At 45.2% G+C, this 24,936-nt stretch overlaps 1 protein-coding gene across 6 annotated transcripts in view; it reads right to left on the reverse strand.

Moving 5' to 3' along the window:
* Positions 1-4,166: 4,166 nt before the first annotated feature.
* Positions 4,167-24,936, reverse strand: part of ctsa (cathepsin A) — a 77,032-nt gene continuing 56,262 nt past the window's right edge. For 4 of the 6 annotated variants that reach the window (XM_070895880.1, XM_070895881.1, XM_070895878.1 and 1 more), the window contains exons 14-15: positions 23,662-23,763; positions 19,395-21,642 (exon numbers count right to left, since the gene is read on the reverse strand). In XM_070895880.1, the coding sequence (XP_070751981.1) occupies positions 21,559-21,642; positions 23,662-23,763 (186 nt within the window). In that variant the 3' untranslated portion in view covers positions 19,395-21,558. Of the gene's footprint in view, positions 6,410-12,271; positions 12,342-19,394; positions 21,643-23,661; positions 23,764-24,936 lie in introns of those variants that run through there. The other 2 variants (XM_070895884.1, XM_070895882.1) reach the window with 2 other exon arrangements.

A 24,936-nucleotide genomic window follows, 5' to 3' on the forward strand; every position in this document is an offset into this window, starting at 1 on the left:
GCACTCAAAATGTTGATCAAGGAGATCACCTGAAATATCTCAAAATCCCAATTCAATATTGTACTGTCACTCTTTATCAAAAAAAATCCTCTTACTGAGCTAGAAGCTTTTGTACCAAGATTTTTCCACCAAGGACAATGAAAGTGTACTCCCCCAGCCTGCACCTCGAGAGACCCACAAAGGCTGCTTTTTAAAAAAAAAAGTCATTACAACTTTTAACCACCGGGACCATGTCTCAACAAACCTATCCTTTGTGCATTTCCTAGCTCCGTAACCTCTCATCCGAATAAATCCACACCTGCGCTTCTAACTTAAAATGTCTTAAACTTCCCACATGCAGGACAACACTATGAAGGGTTAAAAAACTTCACTTTGTTTGAAAAAGTGGGTGGAGCTAAAACAAACAGGCAGCTCCACAACCTTTCCAAACAGGTTTCCAGACACAAGGAAAAAAGACAGAAGCACTCTCATTCAAAGACAAGACATTCACGCACTCTCATTCAAAGACAAGACATTCACAAGTCTCTCTCCATTCAATAAAGCTTTTTCTTTTGCTAGCTTCATTTTTTTTTTTCATAAGTCACTATCAGGTTCTCTTTTTGTTTTACATTTGATTTACTTCCTCTGTTAATTTTACATGGACTTGAAGAATCGGAACCCAGGCCTTTTCTATTACTTTCCTTTTTTTTTCCCCTACCTGGATCTCTGTTTATAAGACACTCCTCTAGACATGTTGTTCTCTTTAAATTAAATGAACCATCGGGTGGAAATGGCCTGTTTTCAACCTTAGTCCACTTTACCGGTTTTTGTTTCTTTGGTCAATTGAAGACTGACCACAATTCTGGAGCATGACATAGGCTGGTGTGCCTTTTGGTGGTGGTTTACTTGCTCCAGCCCCCATTCTGGATGATTTAAGATTTTTTTCCACAGTTTCTGATCTCACAATCCTTTCGGCCAACCGAGTTCTCTACGCCCACTTCTCCTGGCCGTTACGTGGCCTGAATAGGCTCTTAATTCGGGCTCAGTCTGGGTGTGTGAGATATGTTGGCACGAACCAACCGTAGTTGATCAATCAGTTACTGTTTCTTTTTTAATCAATCCTTGTGTTTTTTTTTTCGAATCACAATTTTCCCTAGTGACTCTTCCCGTTTCTCTGATGGCAATCTCTCACAAAGGTATTGCACACAACAGTAATACAAGGACAACAAACAATATTCCCGTGAGTACACAAATCATAACCTCTAAACAAATTCTCAGTCTGCGTTGTACGCCACTACAGACCGAGTCCTTAACTTATCCTAATAAAAACTGATAAAACTTAAGGTTCCGTACCCAAACTCTTTGATCGATTGCGCTCTTTTTTTTTTATAGTCTTATCACATAAGAACCCCTTCCGAATTAAAAACAATAAAAATCTTATCACATAAGAACCTTCGATCGATTAGCGCTTTCTTTTTTCTTTTTTTTTTAATAGTCTTATCACATAAGAACCCCTTCCGAATTAAAAACAATAAAAATCTTATCACATAAGAACCTGGAACCCTTTTCGATCGACTAGCGCTCCCTTACCTACTGAAACCTTCCCCGGGCTGTCTCGAGGTTTTTTTCCAGAACCTGTTCTCTTCTGCTGGCGAGCTGAGAAAGAAATGGTTATAAAAAAAATACCTTTAACTTTTAAATGCCGAGTCTTGTAGATGCAGTACCTCCGCTGTGGACAACAGATTACATATGCGATTCAACAGTGAAGAAACCTCTTGTGAGCAAAAGGCTCACCTTGTTTGGCCACCGAAGCCTTTCACTGGAGAGGCACTATGCCTGTATCCGTTTCACTCACAGGACAGAGAGTATGCATCTCGGTGGAACCTCCAATAACTGTCGAAATCTCGACCTCCGAAAAGAATGACTCCGACACTTACAGCTCCGGTAGAAGTTTCCTTTTTAATTTACTTGCTCGCAAGGGGTAGGTCACTCTCAGTCAAGGGCTAAGTGAACACCTCCGAAATGGTTCAGTTTAACAAGATATTTATACAGTAAAACCAAAGTTCTGGCCTCTCCCTGTATATTGCTCTGTCTCACAGTCAGTGAATACAGATAAAGAGTTAATTACTATATCCTGGTCCTGACATGGTTTACAGATATTTCCTTTTGTCAGGGTAATCAGGAAGCCAAACGGCCATTACTCCATGAGTCATAGGTAATGGGCTATCACCTGTCTTGTATTGTGTCAGGATTGTTCCAATTTCCTGGTCAGTTTATCTGTTTGCATCAAATGGATGAGGTCTCGGAAAGAGATAATGGCTAGAAGATAAGGGTGGGGTGACATGGAACTCCTGTAGTGTAGACAATAGGAGAGCACCATGGGGGGTTACTTGTCTCAGCATGACTTGTCTCCTAGCTGTCTGATGGCCATCAGCCATCTAACAGCAGGTTTAGCTGTTTATGCAAGCTGACTGCTAAAATGCAGAAAGTTCTGGAAGGGCCAGGACTCCATTTTAATCAAAAGGCACACAAATACCGTATGGTATCAGCTTAGATAAAAATACTTTCCACAAACCAGAGGACACAGATTTAAGGCGATTGGCAGAAGAACCAAAGGCGACATGAGGAAAAACGTCTTTACGCAGCGAGTGGTTGGGATCTGGAATGCATGGCCTCAGAGGGTGATGGAGGCAGACTCAATCGTGGCTTTCAAAAGAGAGTTGGATAAGTACCTGAAGGAAACAAATTACAGGGCTATGGGGAAAGGGCAGGGGAGTGGGACTGGCTGACGTGCTCCTGCAGAGGGCCGACACGGGCTCAATGGGCCAAATGGCCCCCTTCTGTGCTGTAACTATTCTGATTCTATGATTCTAAACAAACTTGCAGAACGGTCATGTAAATGACAAATTAACTTCAATTTCAACAACAACTTGTATTTATATAGAACCTTTAACGTGGTGAAACGTCCCAAGGCGCTTCACAGGAGTATTATGCGATAACATTTTGACACTGAGCTGCATCAGTAGAAATTAGTGCAGTTGACCAAATGGTCAAAGAGGTAGGTTTTAAGGAGAGTCTTGAAGGAGGTAGGAGAGGTAGAGAGGTGGAGAGGTTTAGGCAGGGAGTTCCAGAGCTTGGGGCCCAGGCAACAGAAGGCACGGCCACCATAGGTTGAGCGATTATAATCAGGGATGCTCAAGAGGAAACAGCGATTAAGTGTGAGGTGTGCATTTCGGTAGGAGGAATAAGGAGGTTACTGACTCCTTGGAAAATAAGAGACTAAATAGAGTAAAGGTGTAAAGGGATCTGCACTTTGGAAAAAAAAATAAAAGAGCAAGTTATTATTTAAATGGAGAAAAATTGCAAAGTGCCTCAGTACAGCAGGGCCTGGGGGTACTTGTGCATGAAACACAAAAGGTTAGTAAGTGATCAGGAAGGCCAATGGAATGTTGGCCTTTATTGCAAAGGGGATGGAGTATAAAAGCAGGGAAGTCTTGCTACAGTTATATAAGGTATTGGTGAGGCCACACCTGGAATACTGCGTGCAGTTTTGGTTTCCATATTTAAGAAAGGATATACTTGTTCGGAGGTAGTTCAGAGAAGGTTCACTAGGTTGATTCCAGAGATGAGGGGGTTGACTTATGAGGAAAGGTTGAGTAGGTTGGGCCTCTACTCATTGGAATTTAGAAGAATGAGAGGTGATCTTATCGAAACGTACAAGATTGTGAGGGGGCTTGACAAGTGTCAAAATCTCGACTCACCAATATACGACTCTGACACCTTCAGCTCTGGCAGATGTTCCTTTAATTTTTACTTGCAGCAAGGGAAAAGTCTCACTCAGTCAAAGGCTAAGTGAAGACCTCCAAAATGGTACAGTTTCACGAGATATTTATACAGTAAAAACACAAGTTATGGCCCCTTCCTGTGTATTGGCTCTGTCTTTGCAGTCAGTGAATACAGATAAAGAGTTAATTACCACATCCTTGTCCTGACATGGTTTCCAAATGTCTCCTTTGTCAGGGTTATTAGTTGGCCAGTCAGCCATTACTCGATAAGAGTGTGATAATGTGCTATTACCGGCCTTGCATTGTGCCAGGATTGTCCAGTTTCCTGGTCAGTTATCTTTTTGCATAGAATGGATGAGTTCTGTACAAGAGATAATGGCTGGTAGTTTGAGTATCTCTTAAGGGGGGCAGGGGGGTGGGTGGAACTGGTGCTGCATGGATAATACTAGGGAGCACCATGGGTGGTACTTGTCTCAGCAGGACAGTCTCCATGCTGTCTGGTGGCTATTAATCAGCTATCAGCCGTTTCAAGCCAGGTTTAGCTGTTTATGCAAACAGACTGTCTGTTGTAGAAATTTCTGGAAGGACCAAGACTCCATTTTGTTTTATATCAATAAGGGTACAAAATATAATGTGTGATGCATCTCAGATAAAAATACATTTCCACATCCCCCCTTTTGTCCTTCACAAGGACAACTTATTCCATTCTGATCTCGCACAGTCTCTCTATTTCCATTTCCACACAAGAACCTTCAGTAGTTGTTGCTACCATAACCCTAGCAGTGGTCTCAGTAGGTAACACTGTTTTCCCCAACCTGGCACAAGACAAACAAAAGATATAGGGCGAAGAGTATCAGCAGGAATATGATCAAACCCTGTACCACAGATCTCCCTAGGGATCCCAACCATCCCGATGCCCAATCCCACAAGGTGGTACTGTCCTGGCCAATAGTCTGTTTGTACTCTATTACCTTTCTCCTAATGTATTCAGCTAGACTGCTGATTTCTTCTGACTTATCTGGGATATACGTACAGCATTCTCCACCTATTAACACGCATGTCCCTCCTTTTTTGGCTTGGAGATAATCTAAGGCCATACGATTTTGGAGAACCACTGTTCGAATGGCTACCATTTCATCATTCACCCCTTCGAAGGCTTGGTAAGTTGCGTTGGCTACTGATTCGACTAAATTAGCCAGTTCCTGTAACTGACATTCGTTTGATGCTATTCCATAGGGTGGTATCATTACCTTGAATATTCCATTTAGCCATGTCAAATCCCGTTTAAATCTATGACTTCCATAGGCATCCCTTAGAGTCTTTGTTGATCTAATAAAGGGTACCACATATTCCAAGTAACAGGACCCTGTCCAGTTGGCTGGTAACCATGGGTAGGCTTTGTGGCCACAAATAAAGTAGGTGCAATTATAGGACGTCAACTCCTGGTCCTTTCATGCCATCCATACTCGAGTGGTCTCACCATCCCACCCTTCACCTGAGGCTTTGTTCTGGACCATCATCCAGCTAATGGTTGCTATCTTTCTCCCATCAGTGGGATTTGTTGTGGCTTGCCATTTAATCATTTGGGAACACTTGCTGCTTCCCATTTCTGGTCCTTTAGTCTCATTACTCACTAGGCATATTATACCTTCAGGATTTCCTATTCCGGGAGTAATACTTAGGATGGGTGGCTGACGGTTATTATTATAATTTGGCTGGTACCATCCCTGGAAGGTTGTAAGTTTATACCCTGCTGACCTCCATTCTGTTAGATCCTTTGTTTCTGACACCTTGGTTAGGGTTGTCCTATTTTGCACTATCAACTATTCTACCATCTCTGATTCGTTAAAGGGGACGGATCTTAGGGGAATACCCCCTTCGGAGTGGACAGGTACATGGGAACATATCCAACAACTAGACAAGTTTCTTTCTTGAGCATACTTATGACTCAGCGCCATAAATACGTTTACCTGCAGTTCCCTTCATTCGCGTTTCTGTACCCCTGGTATAATCAATAACACAAAGCAAAACCCTGTCAAGCCCAGCACTATCAGTCCCCATAGTCCATACAGTTCCTTATTCAGTCTTCCTTTTTCTGTTCCTCTGGTTCCTTCTTCCCTTCCTCCTGGTCGGGTGCCCTTTTGCAATGGGACGCATGGATCCATGTTGGTCTTTCCTTTACCTTGGTTGCAGTATTGGTCGCCAGCAAGACCTGGTACGGTCCTTCAAATCTTGGTTGTAGACTGCTTTTTCTTTTAAAGATTTTGATGTAAACGAATTCCCCGGGCTCCAGGTTATGACATTTCCCTTCCGCTGGCTTGACTTGAGCTTCTTTTACCTGTGAATGAAAGCTGGAAATACATTTGGTTAGTGCAATACAATAATTCAACATACTTTCCTCCATTTTGTGGATGTCCATTTGTTTTGCAGTAAATGGTGCTGTAAAAGGTAGTCGTTGGGGACGTCCTATAACTATCTCATGTGGTGACAGGCCTGTTGTTCTGTTGGTTGCAGCTTGCATTACCATCAAGGCTAAGGGCAGCAGTTCTGTCCATTTCAGTCCAGTGTCATTGCATAATTTTGCCAGCTTATTTTTAAGCATTCCATTATATCTTTCAACAAGTCCAGCTGATTGTGGATGATAACTGCAATGAAAACATTGGTTAATCTGTAAAGCTTTACACATTTCTCTTATAACAGTTCCCGTGAAATGTGACCCATTATCACTAGAAAGCTTAGCAGGGATTCCGAAGCGCGGTACGATTTCTTTTAACAAACATTTAGCAACAGTAGTGGCATCGGCCTTTTCACATGGAAAGGCTTCAATCCATCTAGAGAACACATCTACAATAACTAATACATACTTAAATCCCATACACATAGGTAATTCAATAAAATCCATTTGTAAATGTACAAAAGGCCCCATTGGATTTGGGTGGGAGGCAGATTCTACTTTTTCCGTCTTACACTGATTCATTGGCTGACAGGTAACACAATTTTCACAGATTTGTTTTGCAATTGCCAAAATGCCCTGGTGGATACCAAGTTGCCAAAATATAATCTGCCACCTCCCCATTGCCCACATGTGTGAATGCATGAACACATCGGGCAATCCATGGAAGTAAGGATCTGGGCGCCACCACGCGGCCGTCATGGTGAACCCATATTCCTCCTGGATTTTTATAACATTGATCCTTCGTCCAGGTCAACACCTCCTCCGTACTGGCCTGTGTCTGAAAGGCCAACACATCATTAATAGTGGGTGGCGGATCTGAGCAATTATTTTCCTTAGTGGGAACAATGACACCTGCATCCCCACTTTTGACAGGGCTGCTGACTTAGCTGCATTATTAGCTCTGGCATTCCCAAGTGCCACCTCATTCGACTGGCCTGTATGTGCTTGGCATTTGATAATGGCAAGTTTCAAGGGGCATTGAATGGCTCGCAGAAGATTTTCTACTTGTTCTGCATTCTTGATAGTGGTTCCTGAAGAAGTCAGGTACCCGCGAATTTTCCAAATTTGTCCATAGTCATGTGTTACTCCAAAAGCATACCTGGAGTCGGTGGAGATATTAACTATTTGTCCTTCAGCCAGAATACAGGCTCAAGTTAACGCAAACAATTCGGCTTGCTGGGCTGAAAAGGAGTCTGGAAGAGAGGCTGTTTCGACAACATTAAACTGGGTTACAATTGCATAAGCCGCTTTAGGTTGGCCCCTATCATTTCTTAAGGCTGATCCGTCAACATAGTACACTAGATCAGGGTTACACATTGGTAATCTGTTAAATTGATACGTGGTTTAGTCACTAATTCGGTTACCATTTCACATGAATGGGGTTCGCCGTCTTCTTCCATGGGGAGTAGAGTGGCTGGATTTAAGGGAGTGCATCTTTTGATGATAAGGTTCGGATTTGATAACAGTTCAACTTCATATTTAGTGGTTCTTGCAGAAGTTAGGTGTTGGGTGGCACATTTAGTAAGTAAAATCTCGACAGAATGTGGGATGTATAGAATGGTTTGATGATTTAGAGTTATTGTCTGAGTCTGTTGTATAGCGTAATAAGCTGCTGCCAACGAAGGAAGACATCCTGGTAGTCCGCGTGCCACTGGGTCTAGTTGGGTACTGAAATACGCTATCGGTCGCTGCCTGTCCCCATGTAACTGAGTCAAAACAGATTGTGCAAAGCCCGACTTGTGATGAACAAATAAGTTGAATGTCTTATTGTAATCTGGTAATTCCAAGGCTGGTGCTGAAGTGAGGGACTGCTTAAGATTCTGGAAAGCATTCCGGGATACTTCATTCCAAATCAACTTTTCTGGTAGTGCGGGCATGGACATGTCTAACAATAGTCTAACGATCTCAGAATAACTCATAATCCATTGCCTGCAATATCCTGACATGCCGAGGAAGTGTTTAATTTCTCTCTTGGTTATTGGTAGTGGAGCAGAGCAGATTGCTTTTACTCTGTCTTGGGTCAATTGTCTCAAATCTCTGACCAATTCGTATCCTAGATACCGAACCTTTTCTGAGACAAATTGTAACTTCGCCTTTGACATTTTGTGTCCTTTCGAGGCCAAGGCTTTTAATAACACAAGAGAATCCGTTTCACAGGCCAATTTGGAGGGTGAGGTGAGCAATAAGTCATCAACATACTGCACAAGTGTAGAACCTGCTGGTAAAATTACATCTTCCAGATCCTTCTTTAAGCATTGTGAGAATATAGTAGAGCTTTCGGTAAATCCCTGCGGGAGTCTTGTCCACGTATATTGGCGTCCTTTATACGTGAAGGCAAACAGGAATTGGGACTCTGGGTGAATGGGTATTGAGAAAAATGCTGAACACAGATCAATCACCGTATAATACGTTGAGGTTGCCAGAATACTGGTGAGTATAATCGCAGGGTTGGGTACCACCGGATAAGTTGGGAATACAGAATGATTCACGGCTCGTAGGTCTTGGACAAATCTCCATTTGTCACTATTGGGCTTCTGAACCGGAAAAAACGGTGTGTTACACGGACTTCTAGTTGGAACGATTATTCCCTGTGCCAGCAGAGATGTAATGACTGGCTCGATACCTTGTTCTGCGGCTGGAGACAAGGGGTATTGGGGCTTCTTAGGGAGTGGGGCGATGGAATTGATCGCTACCTTATATGGTTATGCGGTGAGCATCTTTCCCACTTCATTGGAGTGTGTAGACCATAGTTGCTCTGGGACCTTAGCAAGAAGTTCTGCTGTTCCTTGTTGCAATGGGAAGCTAGTGACCGAAAGTATCTTTTCTTCTAAGATAGCATCGATATATATTTTCCTATTCAACTTGACAGAATAGTCTTCCCCTCCCTCATGTTGCCCCAGCGTTCCATTAAGTGTGTGCCATTTCTCTTGTACTGGAGATTCTTGCATTCTCTTAACCATTCGTCCTAAATCCTGGGGTTTATATGTGCCTGCAACCGCAAGGGTGCAGTGTGGAATGCTCCCTTTAACCCTAAACAAGATCTGATTGTGGGAGGATAATTCAACCCCTGCCGCTATTCCTTCAAGTCCGATAAAAATTTGTTCAATCATCAATTGATGTTTCTGGTGCAGGAATGGTTGATAAAAGATTTGTGCTGTAGCGTCTGATCCCGTGTTGTCACAATACGCTGTGCAGTGTAGTGTTTCGTGCCAATTTCCCAAGGGTTGAGATTTGAGGTAGTCTGTGATTAATCTTGTCACACACCAATATGAACCAACCAAATAGGATAGGGTTTTGCTTAGTGTAGGGTCCAAACTTTTCCAGGCATACAATATGGGTGTTGTGCGTTGATCTTATCAGCCATGATCTTATTGAATGGTGGTGCAGGCTCGAAGGGACAAATGGCCTACTCCTGCACCTATTTTCTATGTTTCTATATGTGGCACATTTATCTATGGGGACTCGAACTTCCATTCCAGTTGGAGAATAGAGGATAGTGGCACTCATTTTACATAATAGGTCACGTCCACACAGATTTACTGGAACCTCCTTAGGAGGTTCCTCAGTAGGAATGAATGACTATCTTCGTAATCTTCTAATTGTATATTGATAGGGTCAGAGAAAAATATTTGCTGTGCGTGTCCAGATAGTCCAATCACTGAGGTTTGATTAGTGGAAGTGGGAATTCCCTTCGTATCTTCCCTTGAAAGGACCGAATAGGTGGCACCAGTATCCACCAGGAATGGAATATCCCTTCCTTGTATTCGTATTTTTACTTCAGGTTCTCCTATGGCATTTAACGAAATGACGGGTAGCTATTTGTTTGCAGCACTTGGATCTGGGATTGGGCGTCATTGGTCATTATACGGACAATTTTGTTGTTGGCCAAATTGCTTTTGATTCTGTGGTCCAAATGGATTTTGAACAGAGAAGGCAGTCTGAGGTCTAGCATGTATCTGGACTTGGGTCACGTACGAGTTAGGTCCTGGAGGGGGAGGAGGTGGTGAGTCCAATCATAATTTGGTTTTGGCTGGTTTGACAGGCAATTTCTAGCCCAGTGTCCAGTCTGACCACAATTGTAACATATTGTTCCTGCCCTGCACCTCCTCTCCCTCTTCCCCTGAAATTTCCTCCTCTGCCTCGCCCTCTTCCTCTACCCTGTGGAGGACAGTAGGATGGTGTCACTGGGGCAGGTGTTGTTGGAGCTGCTTGTTCCATAAACACGGTGACCTTGCTTTTAAATTCTCTATTCCGCTCGTGTATGTCCTTTAACATGGATACAACCTTGGATAGTGAATCCTGTCGCTATCCGAGACAAACTAATTTAAAGGGATCTCTGAGTTCGGGTCGTAACCCGTTTACCACGGCGCTAATCATGGGAGATTCTACCTCCTCTATTTTCATGCCTGAACATTAGTTCATAATCTCTCCCTCTCTTTCTACGTAATCCTCAACATCCTCCTCCTTTCTTTGTGTAGTTTCCATAATTTTGGACCAATTTGTTTTCCTTGGGAACACCTGGTGTAAGGCCTCCCAACATCTTTCCCAGAATCCCTCTCCTGGCTTTGTGCTGGGATCTGCATTGGCAGCCTCTCGATGGGTTTTAAAATCTGTGAATTTTGTCTCGAATTCGGCAAATTTAGGGTCCTTTAACCATGCTTTCAGTAAAATTTGACCATCTAATATACTGGGTTCGTGGCACAAGATGATCACCTTTAACTGGTCTATGGCCTTTTCAATACTGGTTTTAGGGTCTGCCAATCCTTCCACAATTATTCTTAACTCACTTGGTGACCATGGTCGATAAATAGGAATCGGAGCCCCGTCAGGGAGTGGACTGGGAAAAAGTCTTACTGGGAATGCAGATGGCTCCAGGGCACTGGGCCCTTGTCCACGGATAAGACTTCACGTGCCGCCTGCAGGGCCGTCATGGTATTGATTTCCAAGGATCTACTTCTCCTGTACCTGCCCCTGCATTGTTGGGAGCGGGTGTTACCCCGTTTCCCTGTGCTCCGGCTCGAGGATCATCTCCTCTCTGTTGGCCTGGAGCGCCCGCCAGGGATGGAACATACGGCGGTGGTCGATGGCTGTAGGGAGTCCAATCCTCATCCCAATCCTCATCGTCATCTTTTTCCCAACCCTTAGGGGCACTTGGCGAGTGTGCCTTTGTCTCTTTAGCAACCGTTTGCTATGTCTAGGGCGATTCACCTGCTCTACTCGTTCATCCATCTGCTTTCTCCCTCTAGTACATTGCTTGCTAACCCTTAGGCTCTTTTTATGTCGTTCCTCAGCTTCCCTTTTCCAATCTCCAAATGCTGACCAATGTAGTTTCTTTTTACCTCTTCTACCTGGGTCTCTGTCTTTAAGGCATTCCTCTAGGCATGTTATTCTCTCTAAATTAAATTAACCATCGGGTGGAAATGGCCTGTTTTCACCCTTAGTCCACTTTACCCATTTATTTAGGTAGTCAATTGAAGACTGACCACAATTCTGGAGCATAAAATAGGCTGGTGTGCCTTTTGGTGGTGTTTTACTTGCTCCAGCACCCATTCTGGATGATTAAGATTTTCCACAGTTTCTGATCTCACAATCCTTTCGGCCAACTGAGTTCTCTACGCCCACTTCTCCTGGCCATCACGTGGCCTGAAAAGGCTCTTAATTCGGGCTCAGTCTGGGTATGTGAGAGATGTTGACATGAACCCACTGGTTCCAATCAGTTACTGTTTCTTTTCTCAATCAATCCTTGTTTTTTTTCCCCTCTTCCTCCCGAATCACATTTTTCCCTAGTGACTCTTCCCGTTTCTCTAATTGCAATGTTGCACAAAAGTATTGAACACAACAGTATAACAAAGACAACTAGGACAAACAACATTCATGCGGGTATACAAATCATAGCTCTAAACTCTATCTAAACAAATAGTCAATTCTCAGTCTGCATTGTACACCACTACAGACCGAGTCCTTAACTTATCTTAATAAAACTTATGGTCCTATCACACAAGGACCCTGATCTTATCACATAAGAACCGTCGATCGATAGCGTTCTTTTTACCTTTTCTTAATGAAAATCTCCTCGGGCTGTTTCAATATATTTCCAGGATCAGATCCCTTCTGCCTACAAGCTGAGAAGGAAATGATTACAAAAATAACTTTAGCTCTTAAATGTCAAGTCTCGTAGATTGCAGTACCTCCCCTGTGGACAACAGATTACATATGCGATTCAACAGTAAAGAGATCTCTTGTGAGCAAAAGGCTCACCTTATTCTGGCCAGTGAAGCCCTTCACTGAAGAGGCACTATGCAAGCATCCGTTTACTCACTGGGTAGAGAGTAAGTGATCTCGGTGGAACCTCCAAGCAGTAACTGTCGAAATCTCGACTCACCAATATACGACTCTGACACCTTCAGCTCCAGCAGATGTTCCTTTAATTTTTACTTGCAGCAAGGGAAAAGTCTCACTCAGTCAAAGGCTAAGTGAAGACCTCCAAAATGGTAGTTTCACGAGATATTTATACAGTAAAAACACAAGTTATGGCCCCTTCCTGTGTATTGGCTCTGTCTTTGCAGTCAGTGAATACAGATAAAGAGTTGATTACCACATCCTTGTCCTGACATGGTTTCCAAATGTCTCCTTTGTCAGGGTTATTAGTTTGGCCAGTTAGCCATTACTCGATGAGAGTGTGATAATGTGCTATTAGCGGCCTTGCATTGTGTCAGGATTGTCCAGTTTCCTGGTCAGTTATCTTTTTGCATAGAATGGATGAGTCCTGTACAAGATATAATGGCTGGTAGTTTGAGTATTTCTTAAGGGTGGGTGGGTGGGTGGAACTGGTGCTGCATGGACAATACCGGGGAGCACCATGGGTGGTACTTGTCTCAGCAGGACAGTCTCCATGCTGTCTGGTGGCTATTAATCAGCTATCAGTCCTTTCAAGCCAGGTTTAGCTGTTTATGCAAACAGACTGTCTGTTGCAGAAATTTCTGGAAGGACCAGGACTCCATTTTGTTTTATATCAAAAAGGGTACAAAATATAATGTGTGATGCATCTCAGATAAAAATACATTTCCACACAAGGTGGATGCAGAGAGGATGTTTCCACTGATGGGGGAGACTAGAACTAGAGGGCATGATCTTATAATAAGGGGCTGCCCATTTAAAACAGAGATGAGGGGGAATTTCTTCTCTCAGAAGGTTGTCAATCTGTGGAATTCGCTGCCTCAGAGAACTGTGGAAGCTGGGTCATTGAATAAATTTAAGACAGAGATAAACAGTTTCTTAACCGATAAGGGAATAAGGGGTTATGGGGAGCAGACAGGGAAGTGGAGCTGAGTCCATGATCAGATCAGCCATGATCTTATTGAATGTCGGAGCAGGCTCGAGGGGCCGTATGGCCTACTCCTGCTCTTATTTCTTATGTTCTTATGTTTTGTCTTTAGAGTCGAACAGACCCGGGACCACATGAATCAACGACAAGGGCTGGTAATTATATCCAGCATACACCTTTGGAAATCCCCAAGACCGCTAGCGTGTTTAGCTGCTGAGGAACTGCAAGTGTCCAAGACGTGGGCTAACACGTGTGTGTGTGAGGAGGCTTCCAAGTGTGGGTTCTGACCAAACCGGGAGAGCGGTTTAGTTAGAAGGGTTTCCATTATCTAGGTTTAGATTCTGGGAAAGGGGTTGGTTCAGTGTAACTGACAGGGTGAGTATTTAGTCTTAGGTTTTAAGCTAGTGTTCACAGTCATCTACTCTTTAAGCCGTATCAAGGGGAGTAGGGGTTGTCGTTTTGTGAGTGTAATAAAAGGAATCGATCTTTGACCAACCTGAACCGTTTTGTTTTGTCTGAGTCAATTATAATCTATCCAAAGTAACTCCTTGGGTCCGAACTTGGGGGTTGTGGGGCTTGTGGTTGGTGGTATAATTCGGGAGACCAACCGGGTGGCATCCGCTTATGGCCGGGTTACACAGTAATTCTGCTGGGGACGCTGCGCATCGGGAATGGGAGAAGACCCATCTGACCTTGGTCTCTCTCTGTGTGATTACCCGCTAATCGACGGGCTAGGCAGGAACTATTGGCAAAAACTCCTGCCGTCCAAAGGGAAACAACCCGAACCGGGGAGTTTCAAAGCACGGGTCGACTCAAGGGAGAGTCATAGAGACACGGGGCACACAAAACACCCGACGGAGGAAAGAGGTAGAGAGGCGGAGAGGTTTAGGGAGAGAGTTCCAGAGCTTAGGGCTGAGGAAGCTGAAGGCATAGCCACCAATGGTTGAGCAGTTATAAGGTTCAATTTTCCCCAAGCCTGTTTTTTGGCATATTGCCAGAGTTACGCCCGTTTTTCTCGGCCAGGAATGTGCCAGAAGTATTTTGCCACAGTTTCCCGATGTATCATTCGAATTTGGCGCCACGCAGCATGTCTGTGCCAAAAAACAGTACCGCACCTTCTGCGCTTCCACGGGAAAACAAAGTCACGTTTTTGACCTTGTTCCAATGGACGCACATGCTCAGTACAGCTCGGATTTGGAAATCTGCCATTTTTAAAGAGCCAGTTGTATGTGTGAGGAGTGATATGTGGGAGCATTGGGAAAATCACAGCTGCAGCAATACAAGATGTTACATAGTGAAAGGACCAGGGATTTCTTACAGGATGAAGTGGAGGCACTAGTTACTGTGATTGAGAATAGATGGCAGGAACTGGACACCAGCAGAAGTCACATAAAAGTTCCACCCAAAGAAATGAAGAAACGTTGGAACCCAGTTGCAGAAGATTACTGTGCAATGGTGACCACCACGAGATCTGGAGGCCAGTGTAAAAAGAAGTGGCAGGACCTTGGTCAAGTAGTTAGTGTAAGTAACATTTTCATTTATTCAATGGAATTGCAATAGCAAATGTGACCAGCTGTATATGTCCCACCCAGCAGAAAGACACCCTCTCTAAAAATTTGCATTTTCATCTTTGCAGAGGAAGGTGGCACATAATAAAAGGGAAAGAACTCGAACAGGAGGAGGCCCGGCAAATCTGCACCCACTGACACCCTTGGAAGAGAGGGTCGCTGCTTTGATGGGTCCTGCCTGGAGAAAAGCAACCACCACTGCACAAGCTGGGCCCACACTCGAGAGGGAGGGTAAGTCCTGCAAATTCATTGTGGCCCTTCAAATCAGCCTGCTGCCTGGCCTGCACTGTGTGAGCCTACTCATGCCACCCACCCTGCCCCCTCCTCTGCTGTTAACCATTTGACTGTTCTGTTACAGTTTACAGAACTTGAGGACAACCCTGAAGATTCAGACGCGGACGAGCCTGAAGAGGAGAACATCTTCCAATCCAACCCTCCAGACCCAGAACATGGGTGTGAGGGTGAGGGTGAGGAGATAGAGCTGGATGAAGCTCCCACTGTTGTACTGACTTTGGAGGAGGTGCCGCTCATGACTGTGTCCCCTGGTTCTGGACTTCCCCAACATCGGGAACATTCTTCCTGCATCTAACCTGTCCCGTCCCGTCCCGTCAGAATTTTATACGTTTCTATGCGATCCCCTCTCATCCTTCTAAACTCCAGTGAATAAAGGCCCAGTCGATCCAGTCTCTCCTCATATGTCAGTCTAGCCATCCCGGGAATCAGTCTGGTGAACCTTCGCTGCACTCCCTCAATAGCAAGAACATCCTTCCTCAGATTATGAGACCAAAACTGAACACAATATTCAAGGCGAGGCCTCACCAAGGCCCTGTGCAACTGCAATTAGACCTCCCTGCTCCTATACTCAAATCCCCTAGCTATGAAGGCCAACATACCATTTGCCTTCTTCACCACCTGCTGTACCTGCATGCCAACTTTCAATAATGTACCATGACACCCAGGTCTCGTTGCACCTCCCCTTTTCCTAATCTACCGCTATTCAGATAATAATCTGCCTTTGTGTTTTTGCCCCCAAAGTGGATAATCTCACATTTATCCACATTATACTGCATCTGCCATGCATTTGCCCACTCACCTAACCTGTCCAAGTCACCCTGCAGCCTCTTAGCATCCTCCTCACAGCTCACACCGCCACCCAGTTTAGTGACATCTGCAAACTTTGAAGATATTATACTCAATTTCTTCATCTAAATCATTAATGTATATTGTAAATAGCTGGGGTCCCAGCACTGAGCCCTGAGGCACCCCACTAGTCACTGCCTGCCATTCTGAAAAGAACCCGTTTATCCCGACTTTCTGCTTCCTGTCGGCCAACCAGTTTTCTATCCATATCAGTACATTACCCCCAATACCATGTGCTTTAATTTTGCATACCAATCTCTTGTGTGGGACCTTGTCAAAAGCCTTTTGAAAGTCCAAATACACCACATCCACTGGTTCTCCCTTGTCCACTCTACTAGTTACATCCTCAAAAAATTCCAGAAATTTTGTCAAGCATGATTTCCCCCTCATAAATCCATGCTGACTTGGACCGATCCTGTCACGGCTTTCCAAATGCGCTGTTATTTCATCTTTAATAATTGATTCCAACATTTTCCCCACTACTGATGTCAGGCTAACCGGTCTATAATTACCCGTTTTCTCTCCCCCTCCTTTTTAAAAAGTGGCGTTACATTAGCTACCCTCCAGTCCCTAGGAACTGATCCAGAGTTGATAAACTGTTGGAAAATGATCACCAATGCATCCACTATTTCTAGGTTCACTTCCTTAAGTACTCTAGGATGCAGACTATCAGGCCCTGGGGATTTATCGGCCTTCAATCCCATCAATTTTCCAAACACAATTTCTCGCCTAATAAGGATATCCTTCAGTTCCTCCTTCTCACTAGACCCTCGGTCCCCTAACACTTCCGAAGGTTATTCGTGAAGACAGAACTAAAGTATTTGTTCGATTGGTCTGCCATTTCTTTGTTCCCCATTATAAATTCACCTGATTCTGACTGCAAGGGACCTACGTTTGTCTTCACTAATCTTTTTCTCTTCACATATCTATAGAAGCTTTTGCAGTCAGTTTTTATGTTCCCAGCAAGCTTCCTCTCATACTCTATTTTCCCCCTCCTAGTTAAACCCTTTGTCCTCCTCTGTTGAATTCTAAATTTCTCCCAGTCCTCAGGTTTGCTGCTTTATCTGGCCAATTTATATGCCTCTTTCTTGGATTTAGCACTATCCCTAATTTCCCTTGTTAGCCACGGTTGAGCACCTTCCCCATTTTATTTTTACTCCATACAGGGATGTACAATTGTTAAAGTTCATCCATGTGATCTTTAAATGTTTGCCATTGCCTATTCACCATCATCCCTTTAAGTATCCTTTACCAGTCTATTCTCACCAATTCACATCTCATTCCATCAAAGTTACCTTTCCTTAAGTTCAGGACCCTAGTCTCTGAATTAACTGTGTCACTCTCCATCTTAATAAAGAATTCTACCATATTATGGTCCCCAAGGGGCCTCACACAAGATTGCTAATTAGTCCTTTCTCATTATACCTCACCCAGTCTAGGATGGCCAGTCCTCTAGTTGGTTCCTCGACATATTGGTCTCGAAAACCATCCCTAATACACTCCGGGAAATCCTCCTCCACTGTATTGCTACCAGTTTGGTTAGCCCAATCTATATGTAGATTAAAGTCGCCCATGATAATTGCTGTACCTTTATTGCACGCATCCCTAATTTATAAGAAATGAAGTCGAACCAATTGTCTCCTACGTTGCACATGATGCAGAAGGCTCGCACAAGCAATGGCATCATCAGTATTGCCCCTATACTTAAATTTAACCTTTGAAAGAAGCTCAAAATGGCAGGAAAGCAGGCAGCACAGGTTCGCAGTTGTATCTCTCCAGGTCTGTATGGATGGACCACACCCAAAGGTCTTGTGACTGCTTCTGTTCCCCTGCCCCCCCTCCCCCCACCCTTTAATTGGAGTCTTGTGACCTCTCTCTCTTCCTCCACCTCCCCGGGTTCCAAGCCTTCCGATCGGCACCTCGCTCTCTCTCTTTCCCCCCCCCCACGGCTTGTTTTGTAGCCGAGCCCCGAGCCGGTGTGTCCGGGTGCGGGGCCGATTCTGCTGGCCAAACCTACCACCCTCCAGCCCTGCTTCAAGATGTTCGCTGGTGGCGGGTGAGTGAGTAAAAAAAAGAGAACTTCTGAAATCCAACAAATTTACATTTCTACGTTGACAGGTAAAAATAAAAGTTGAACTTTATTATTGATTTTGACGATATTCCTGACTCCCTCCAAAATCTTCGATTTAAAAACGATGTGGTGTCTTTCTGCGCTGATTTGTGAATGTGCGCTGGTTATAACTCAGCAGAAGGTTTCTCGGGAGTGGCCAGATACACCGACCCAAGAGAAAACAATGTTGGCCAAACTGCGAACAATTGAAAAAACCGGCGGACAGGAGGGACGTCAAAAAAACATTGGCCTAGAAAAACTGTAACTGTCAGTAACGCCGCACTGATCGCAGGGGGAAACTTGGAAAAATACAAATATACAAAAAAAAACGGGGCAAATTGAGCTCATTATGAGGGATGTTCAAGAGGCCAGAATTTGAGGAGTGCAGACATCTTGTGGGATCGTGAGGCTGAAAAAGATTAGAGATAGGGGGCTTGACAAGGTGAGGATGTTTCCACTGATGGGGGAGACTAGAACTAGAGGGCATGGATCTTAGAATAAGGGGCCGCCCATTTAAAACTGAGATAAGGAGGAATTTCTTCTCTCAGAGGGTTGTAAATCTGTGGAATTTGCTGCCTCAGAGAGCTGTGGAAGCTGGGACATTGAATAAATTTAAGACAGAAATAGACAGTTTCTTGAGCCATAAGGGGACAAGGGGTTATGAGGAGTGGGCAGGGAAGTGGAGCTGAGTCCATGATCAGATCAGCCATGATCTTATTGAATGGCGGAGCAGGCTTGAGGGGCCGTATGGCCTACTCCTGCTCCTATTTCTTATGTTCTAATAGGGAGGGGCAAGCCCATGGAGTGATTTGTAAACAAGGATGAGAATTTTGATAACAAGGCGTTGTTTAACCAGGAGCCAATGTAGGTCAGAAAGCACGGGGGTGATGATTGATCGTGACTTGGTGCGGGTTAGGACATGGGCTGCTGAGTTTTGGATGACTTCAAGTTTACGTAGGGGAGAATGTGGGAGGCCGGCCAGGAGTTGGGGTAGTCCAGTCTAGAGGTAACACAGGCTTAACAAGAAACCAACTGAAGTGCTCAAAAGAACATTTTATTAACAGTTCTACAAGTTTGAAGAAATTGTGCATATTTTTTTGAGAACAGTAGTATATTCCAAGAAACATCAGATCACAGATACTGTAGGCACTGAATTATCTGATGCAGAAGGCATAAAGCCAGACCATGATACCCTGCAGGGAATGTCTGGAAAAAGCAGATTGCCCCCTAGCAAGCATTCCAGCAGCCCGAGCCCCACTTAGTGCCTAACTCACAAGAACACTTTGGACTAATATATTGAACAAATCTGTCCACCCCCCCACCCCATTGACCTATAGACCCCGTCTACCCACCATCCCCACAATCCAGAAATCGATTCCATTTTCTCTTGAACCCACTTACACTGTCTTCATTGACGGCCTTTCCTGCTCAACTATTCCACAACTCAACTACCCTTTGGGTGAGAGACCGTCTGCCCTTTACACTCCTAGCTTCCCAATATTCCCTCTATGCATCCCTGGTATTTGATTCTTCACTATCGTGCATAACTGGCTCAAATATAAAGAGGGACAGAGCCAGAATGGCGGTATTTACAGCAGAGGTGTTTAAGTCCGAGAAGTGCAATTTTCAGGGAAAGCCTTGGGTGAAGGCTGTGCCCACTTTGCCTTCCCATCAGTAATGGGCTGAAGTGGTGAGCTGCCTTCGCACGCTGACTGCGGAGCAGCGGACCCTCGGCAACGCTCTTCCTCATCTCCTGTGCACGGAGGGGAGAATCCTCAGGTACCCCAGCTCCTAGCCATTCCACCCTCATTTTTTTTGTGAATCAGTTTAAAAAAAGGTAATCACACCCAGAAAAAAACCCATCTAAATCACTAGAGAGGACGACGGTCCGACATAATTACAGCATAGGCTGCCATTCGACCCAGCGTGCCTGTGAAAGAGCTGTTCAATTGGTCCCGCTCCTTCTCCACAGCCCTACATATTTTCTGCTTTTCAAGTATATATCCAATTCTTTTGAAAGTCACTCTTGAATCTGTTTCCGCCGCCCTTTCAGGCAGCGCGATCCACATCATCATAACCGACTGCGTATTCAGGTTCAGAGAATTGGCTAACAGAAGCCCCTCCTTTACGGTAAATGTCGGCAAGTATAAAAGTAATGTTCCAACAGCACACTGATGGTGGAGCTCAGATACAGCACCAAATTTTCCCATGGGCCCTATCGCCCCAGATTTGCGAGAGAAATTGAACCACAGCAAACGTATTGTGTGGCTCAGCAGCGAAGGTCAGAAGCGGCAAAGCTCAAAATTGAAAGTCACACAAATCCTATTAAGCTCGCCATCTTGAAAGTTTTACCTTTCAGATTCATACATCGTGTTAACTGAAATGTGCCTAATCACTTCAGCATGGAGGAGTCTGCAGTTCATTTGAATTTCAAGTATCGCTCATACTAACAGCCTTAAACAAGTTGGGGATCATTATATTTCTCTCTAGATTAAAATCACGTCATTTAGGTTTCCACCATGGGTGCCAGGACCCAGGAGTTCATTGGGTTTCAGAATTTGTCTATTTCTTGATTTACAAGCTACTTATTTCTGTTGCTGTACACTACAAGAAGCATTGCTCTCCTTTGGGTAGCTGACCACTGGAGTGTGCCAATAATTGCCGGGAAGAAGGTCCCCAGGAATGGGCCAATAACTGCATGGAGGGAGGTCCCAGGAGTGTGCCAATAATTGCGGGGGGGTCAGTCCCCACGTATGTGCCAATAATTGCAGGGAGGGAGGTCCCCAGGAATGTGCCAATAACTGCAGGCAGGGAGGTCCCAGGAATAGGCCAATAATTGCAGGGAGGGAGGTCCGAGGAGTGTGCCAATAATTGCGGGGAGGTCAGTCCCCATGTATGTGCCAATAATTGCAGGGAGGGAGGTCCCAGGAGTGTGCCAATAATTGTAAGGCACTCTCTGGGAATGTTTAATATTTGCACAGAAAAGCCCCGCTCTAGAGTGTGTTAGGAGGCAATAACTTTCTTTGGATTGGAGGTGATGTTTCATGGATTGTTCACAGCCCATGACATCAACTCAATCCTTCCACGTACTACCGCAGAACACACTTCAACACATACATCCTCCATTTAGATGCACACTTGTCCAGCAACGCGAGCTCAATCTTCAAAAGTCTTGGTGTAACTCTGGCCGGTCGGTCTCAGTATGGCTCCTTGTGTAGGAAACGGCTGAAGAAGGTAAACGCAGCTTGTGGTTTGTCTGTTGGCACCATGTGACCCGCTCCCTGAGAACCAAACATTGTCGTGATGAAATGGAAACAACCATTGCAAGTGTAATGCCTAATTATCAGCATCCACTTTTATTTCTCTTCGAAACGCTCTCCTTTGTTGCTGAAGGGCCCAACTTGTGCTGGGGTACAGCCACACCGATCCTTGCTGCTCTCAAGTGACCATTCTGCTCACGAGGACTTCGCTGGAGGGCTGGGGAGTGGGGGGAGCGGGGACGGGGACGGGGGGGGGGGGGGAAGCGGGGTGGGGGTGGTGGGGGAAGCAGGGGGGAGGGCCCCTCCAACAGCAGCTTGCATTTATAAAGCACTTTAATGTAGGAAAACAGTCCACTGCACTTCACAGCGTTATCAGACAAAAACTGACACTGAGACAAAGCTTGATCAAAGAGGTAGGTTTTAAGGAGCGACTTAAAGAAGGAGAGAGGTAGAGATGCGGAGAGGTTTAGGGAGGGAGTTCCAGAGCTTGTGGCCTAGATAGTTGAAGGCATGGCCACCGATGGTGGTGTGAAAGAAATAGGGGATGGACAGGGGCCAGAATTGAAGGAGCGCAGATATCTCGGAGGTTTGTAGAGCAGGAGGCGATTACAGAGATAGGGAGGGGGCAAGGCCAAGGAGGGATTGGAAAACAAGGATGAGAATTTTAAAATTGACAAACTGAGGGCCAATGTGAATCGCAAGCACAGGTGATGGTGGGTGAATGGGACTTGGCGCGAGTTCGGGTAAGGGCAGCAGAGTTTTGGATATGGAGGGTGGAAGATTTCCTATGCCCTTTCTGCTGGGGTCTGAGAGGCAGTGTGACACTCCTCACTCACTGCCCCGACTAAGATGAGCGAACACGACAGATAGAACCTGGGTCCGTATACTCGAGCTTGCCGTTGGTCGAGTGCCTTCACCCACTGTGGCCTCCCAGGAGAGTTCTGCACATTCACTGGTTGAGCGTCCGAAATCCGGAGTTCCAAAATTCGGAATGTTCCAGAATCTGGGCCAATCCATGGCGGGGTCGTCCGGAAACCGGAAAATGTTCCGAAATCCGGATCCCCCCCCCGCCTCGGCTGCCTGACTTCGTCCCGGCCCAACCTCGCCCCGGCTTCCCCACTTCCCTTTACCTCGGCAGGCCCCTCCCCTCGCCTGCCCGACCCTACCTACCTCGGCCCAGGCAACGACGTTCCAAAATCCGGAAATACCCGGAATCTGGAACGGCCTCGTTCCGAGGGTTCCAGATCTCGGACGTTCAACCTGTGCATATACCAGACAAGTTATAATTCTCTCTAAAACAAAAGCAGAATACCACGGATGCTGGGTTAGAGAGAAAATGCTGGAAACACTCAACGGTCGGGCAGTATCTGTGACGAGAGAAACAGAGTTAATGTTTCAGGTCGGTGACCCTTGGTCAGAACTGGAAGAAGTTAGAGATGTAACAGGGTTTTAAGTGGCAGGGACAGGGGGAGGGGAGGAAAGAACAAAAGGGAAGGTCTGTGATTTTATAAATCTCCTAACACTGCTGTGAAGCACCTCGGGACGTTTCACTACATTAAAGGTGCTATATAAATAAATACAACAAGTTGTTGTTGTGAGAGGGTGGCAGGCAGGAGAGATTAATTGACAAAAGGGATGATGGTGCGAGGCGAAAGGAGATGGTAATGGGACAAGTTAAGAAACATAGGATGGGTCTAGAAGAGGTGTAAATGACCACAGCAGAACCATTACCAGCTGCTGCTCTCTGGAAAGAAGCGGAAGCTGAAGTTATGATCTGAAATTGTTGAACTCAAATGTTTAGGCCAGAAAGTTGTGCTGCCTAATCAAAAGATGAACTTCCGTCTCATCCTTCCCCTCCCCCTTTGCCTGGCTCTGTATTTGCTTAAACTTGTTACATCTCGAACTTCTTCCAGTTCTAACCAAGGGTCAACGAGCAGAAACGCTAACTCTGTTTCTCTCTCCACAGATGCTGCCTGACCTGCTGAGATTTCCAGCATTTTGTTTTTATTCATAATTCACATTCTTATCTTGAGGCCATACCTTTATAGTCAGGAAAGCTAGGTTGGTGAACTCCTTGACAAATCCGCCCACCTGGTCACCATTCCCGTCGTCGTATAGCCAGGGCCGACGGTTCACCATCACCTGTGGGGGAAACAAAACAGGTGCAGACACATGGGACTGAGCTTCCGACAGGGCAGCGGCTCCAACTCTCCGCTACTCCTCTCCCCTCAACAAGATGGGCCCAACAACACTTTGTGAAGAATGTCAGAAGATCCTGAAATACCTCTGCCTACTGCGGACTCGACTCGGAATCAAGCTCCTTGCACGGATTGTGACCACCAGAATGTGCCAATAATTGCAGGGAGAGAGGTTGCAGGAGTGTGCCAATAATTGCAGGGAGAGGTGTCGCAGGAGCGTGCCAATAATTGCAGGGAGAGAGGTCGCAGGAGTGGATCAGAAGATCCCGATATACCTCTGCGTACTACGGATACGTCGTGGAATAAAGTTCGTGTTGCACGGATTCTAGGGCGATCTCAAAAACCACTGCTCCTTCCCTCCCTCAGCCGTGCCCTTTTCCTGCAAATGAAAGATTTTTAAAACCCAAGGCTGATGTCACCTGACCAGCATTATTTGACTCATCTCAACATCATCTCCTTGGTGGAGCCATGCTATGCTTGGCCCAGTGGTTGGCCCCAGAGATTGGCCCCAGTTAAAAAGAGCATTGTGATTTACAAGGCAAGAAACTTTCTCTGCCTGAATAAACTCTCGTGTATTCCCATGGAGAGGTCTCTGTATATTCTACAGAGCCACCAAATCCACAGAGTGGATAGCAATGGACTCACGAGTTGGATGGATCTTACTCAGAAGCAGAACATCATCATCAGTGAAGCACTTTTCAGCATTCAGTATCGGAGTACAACTTTTGTATTGTATCAAAAATTTAAATCCGTGGGTTGGAAACTCCCAACTATGGGATCTCAGAGTATATCTGTGACTGTGTTTACAGGCTCCGCAGTAATGGGATGTTGTGACTGTGTTTACAGGCACCGCAGTAATGGGATGTTGTGACTGTGTTTACAGGCACCGCAGTAATGGGATGTTGAAGTGTAGATTTACTGCTGTACCCCCTCCTTGTTCCTCAGCGAGAGAGTATCAAAAGACGGGATTATCCCAGGTTCCATGCAGCAAGTGATGAAGCTGTGGTATAATGGACCTACTGCTCCTGTAGTTTCAGTTCTCTTCCTTTGCCTGGTCTCCATTTGCAACAATTGAAGTCGGGACCTCTTGCAGGTCAGGAGGCCGCCATTTGGCCCA

Source organism: Pristiophorus japonicus, chromosome 12, assembly GCF_044704955.1.
Source record: "Pristiophorus japonicus isolate sPriJap1 chromosome 12, sPriJap1.hap1, whole genome shotgun sequence".
Classification (NCBI taxonomy): domain Eukaryota; kingdom Metazoa; phylum Chordata; class Chondrichthyes; family Pristiophoridae; genus Pristiophorus; species Pristiophorus japonicus.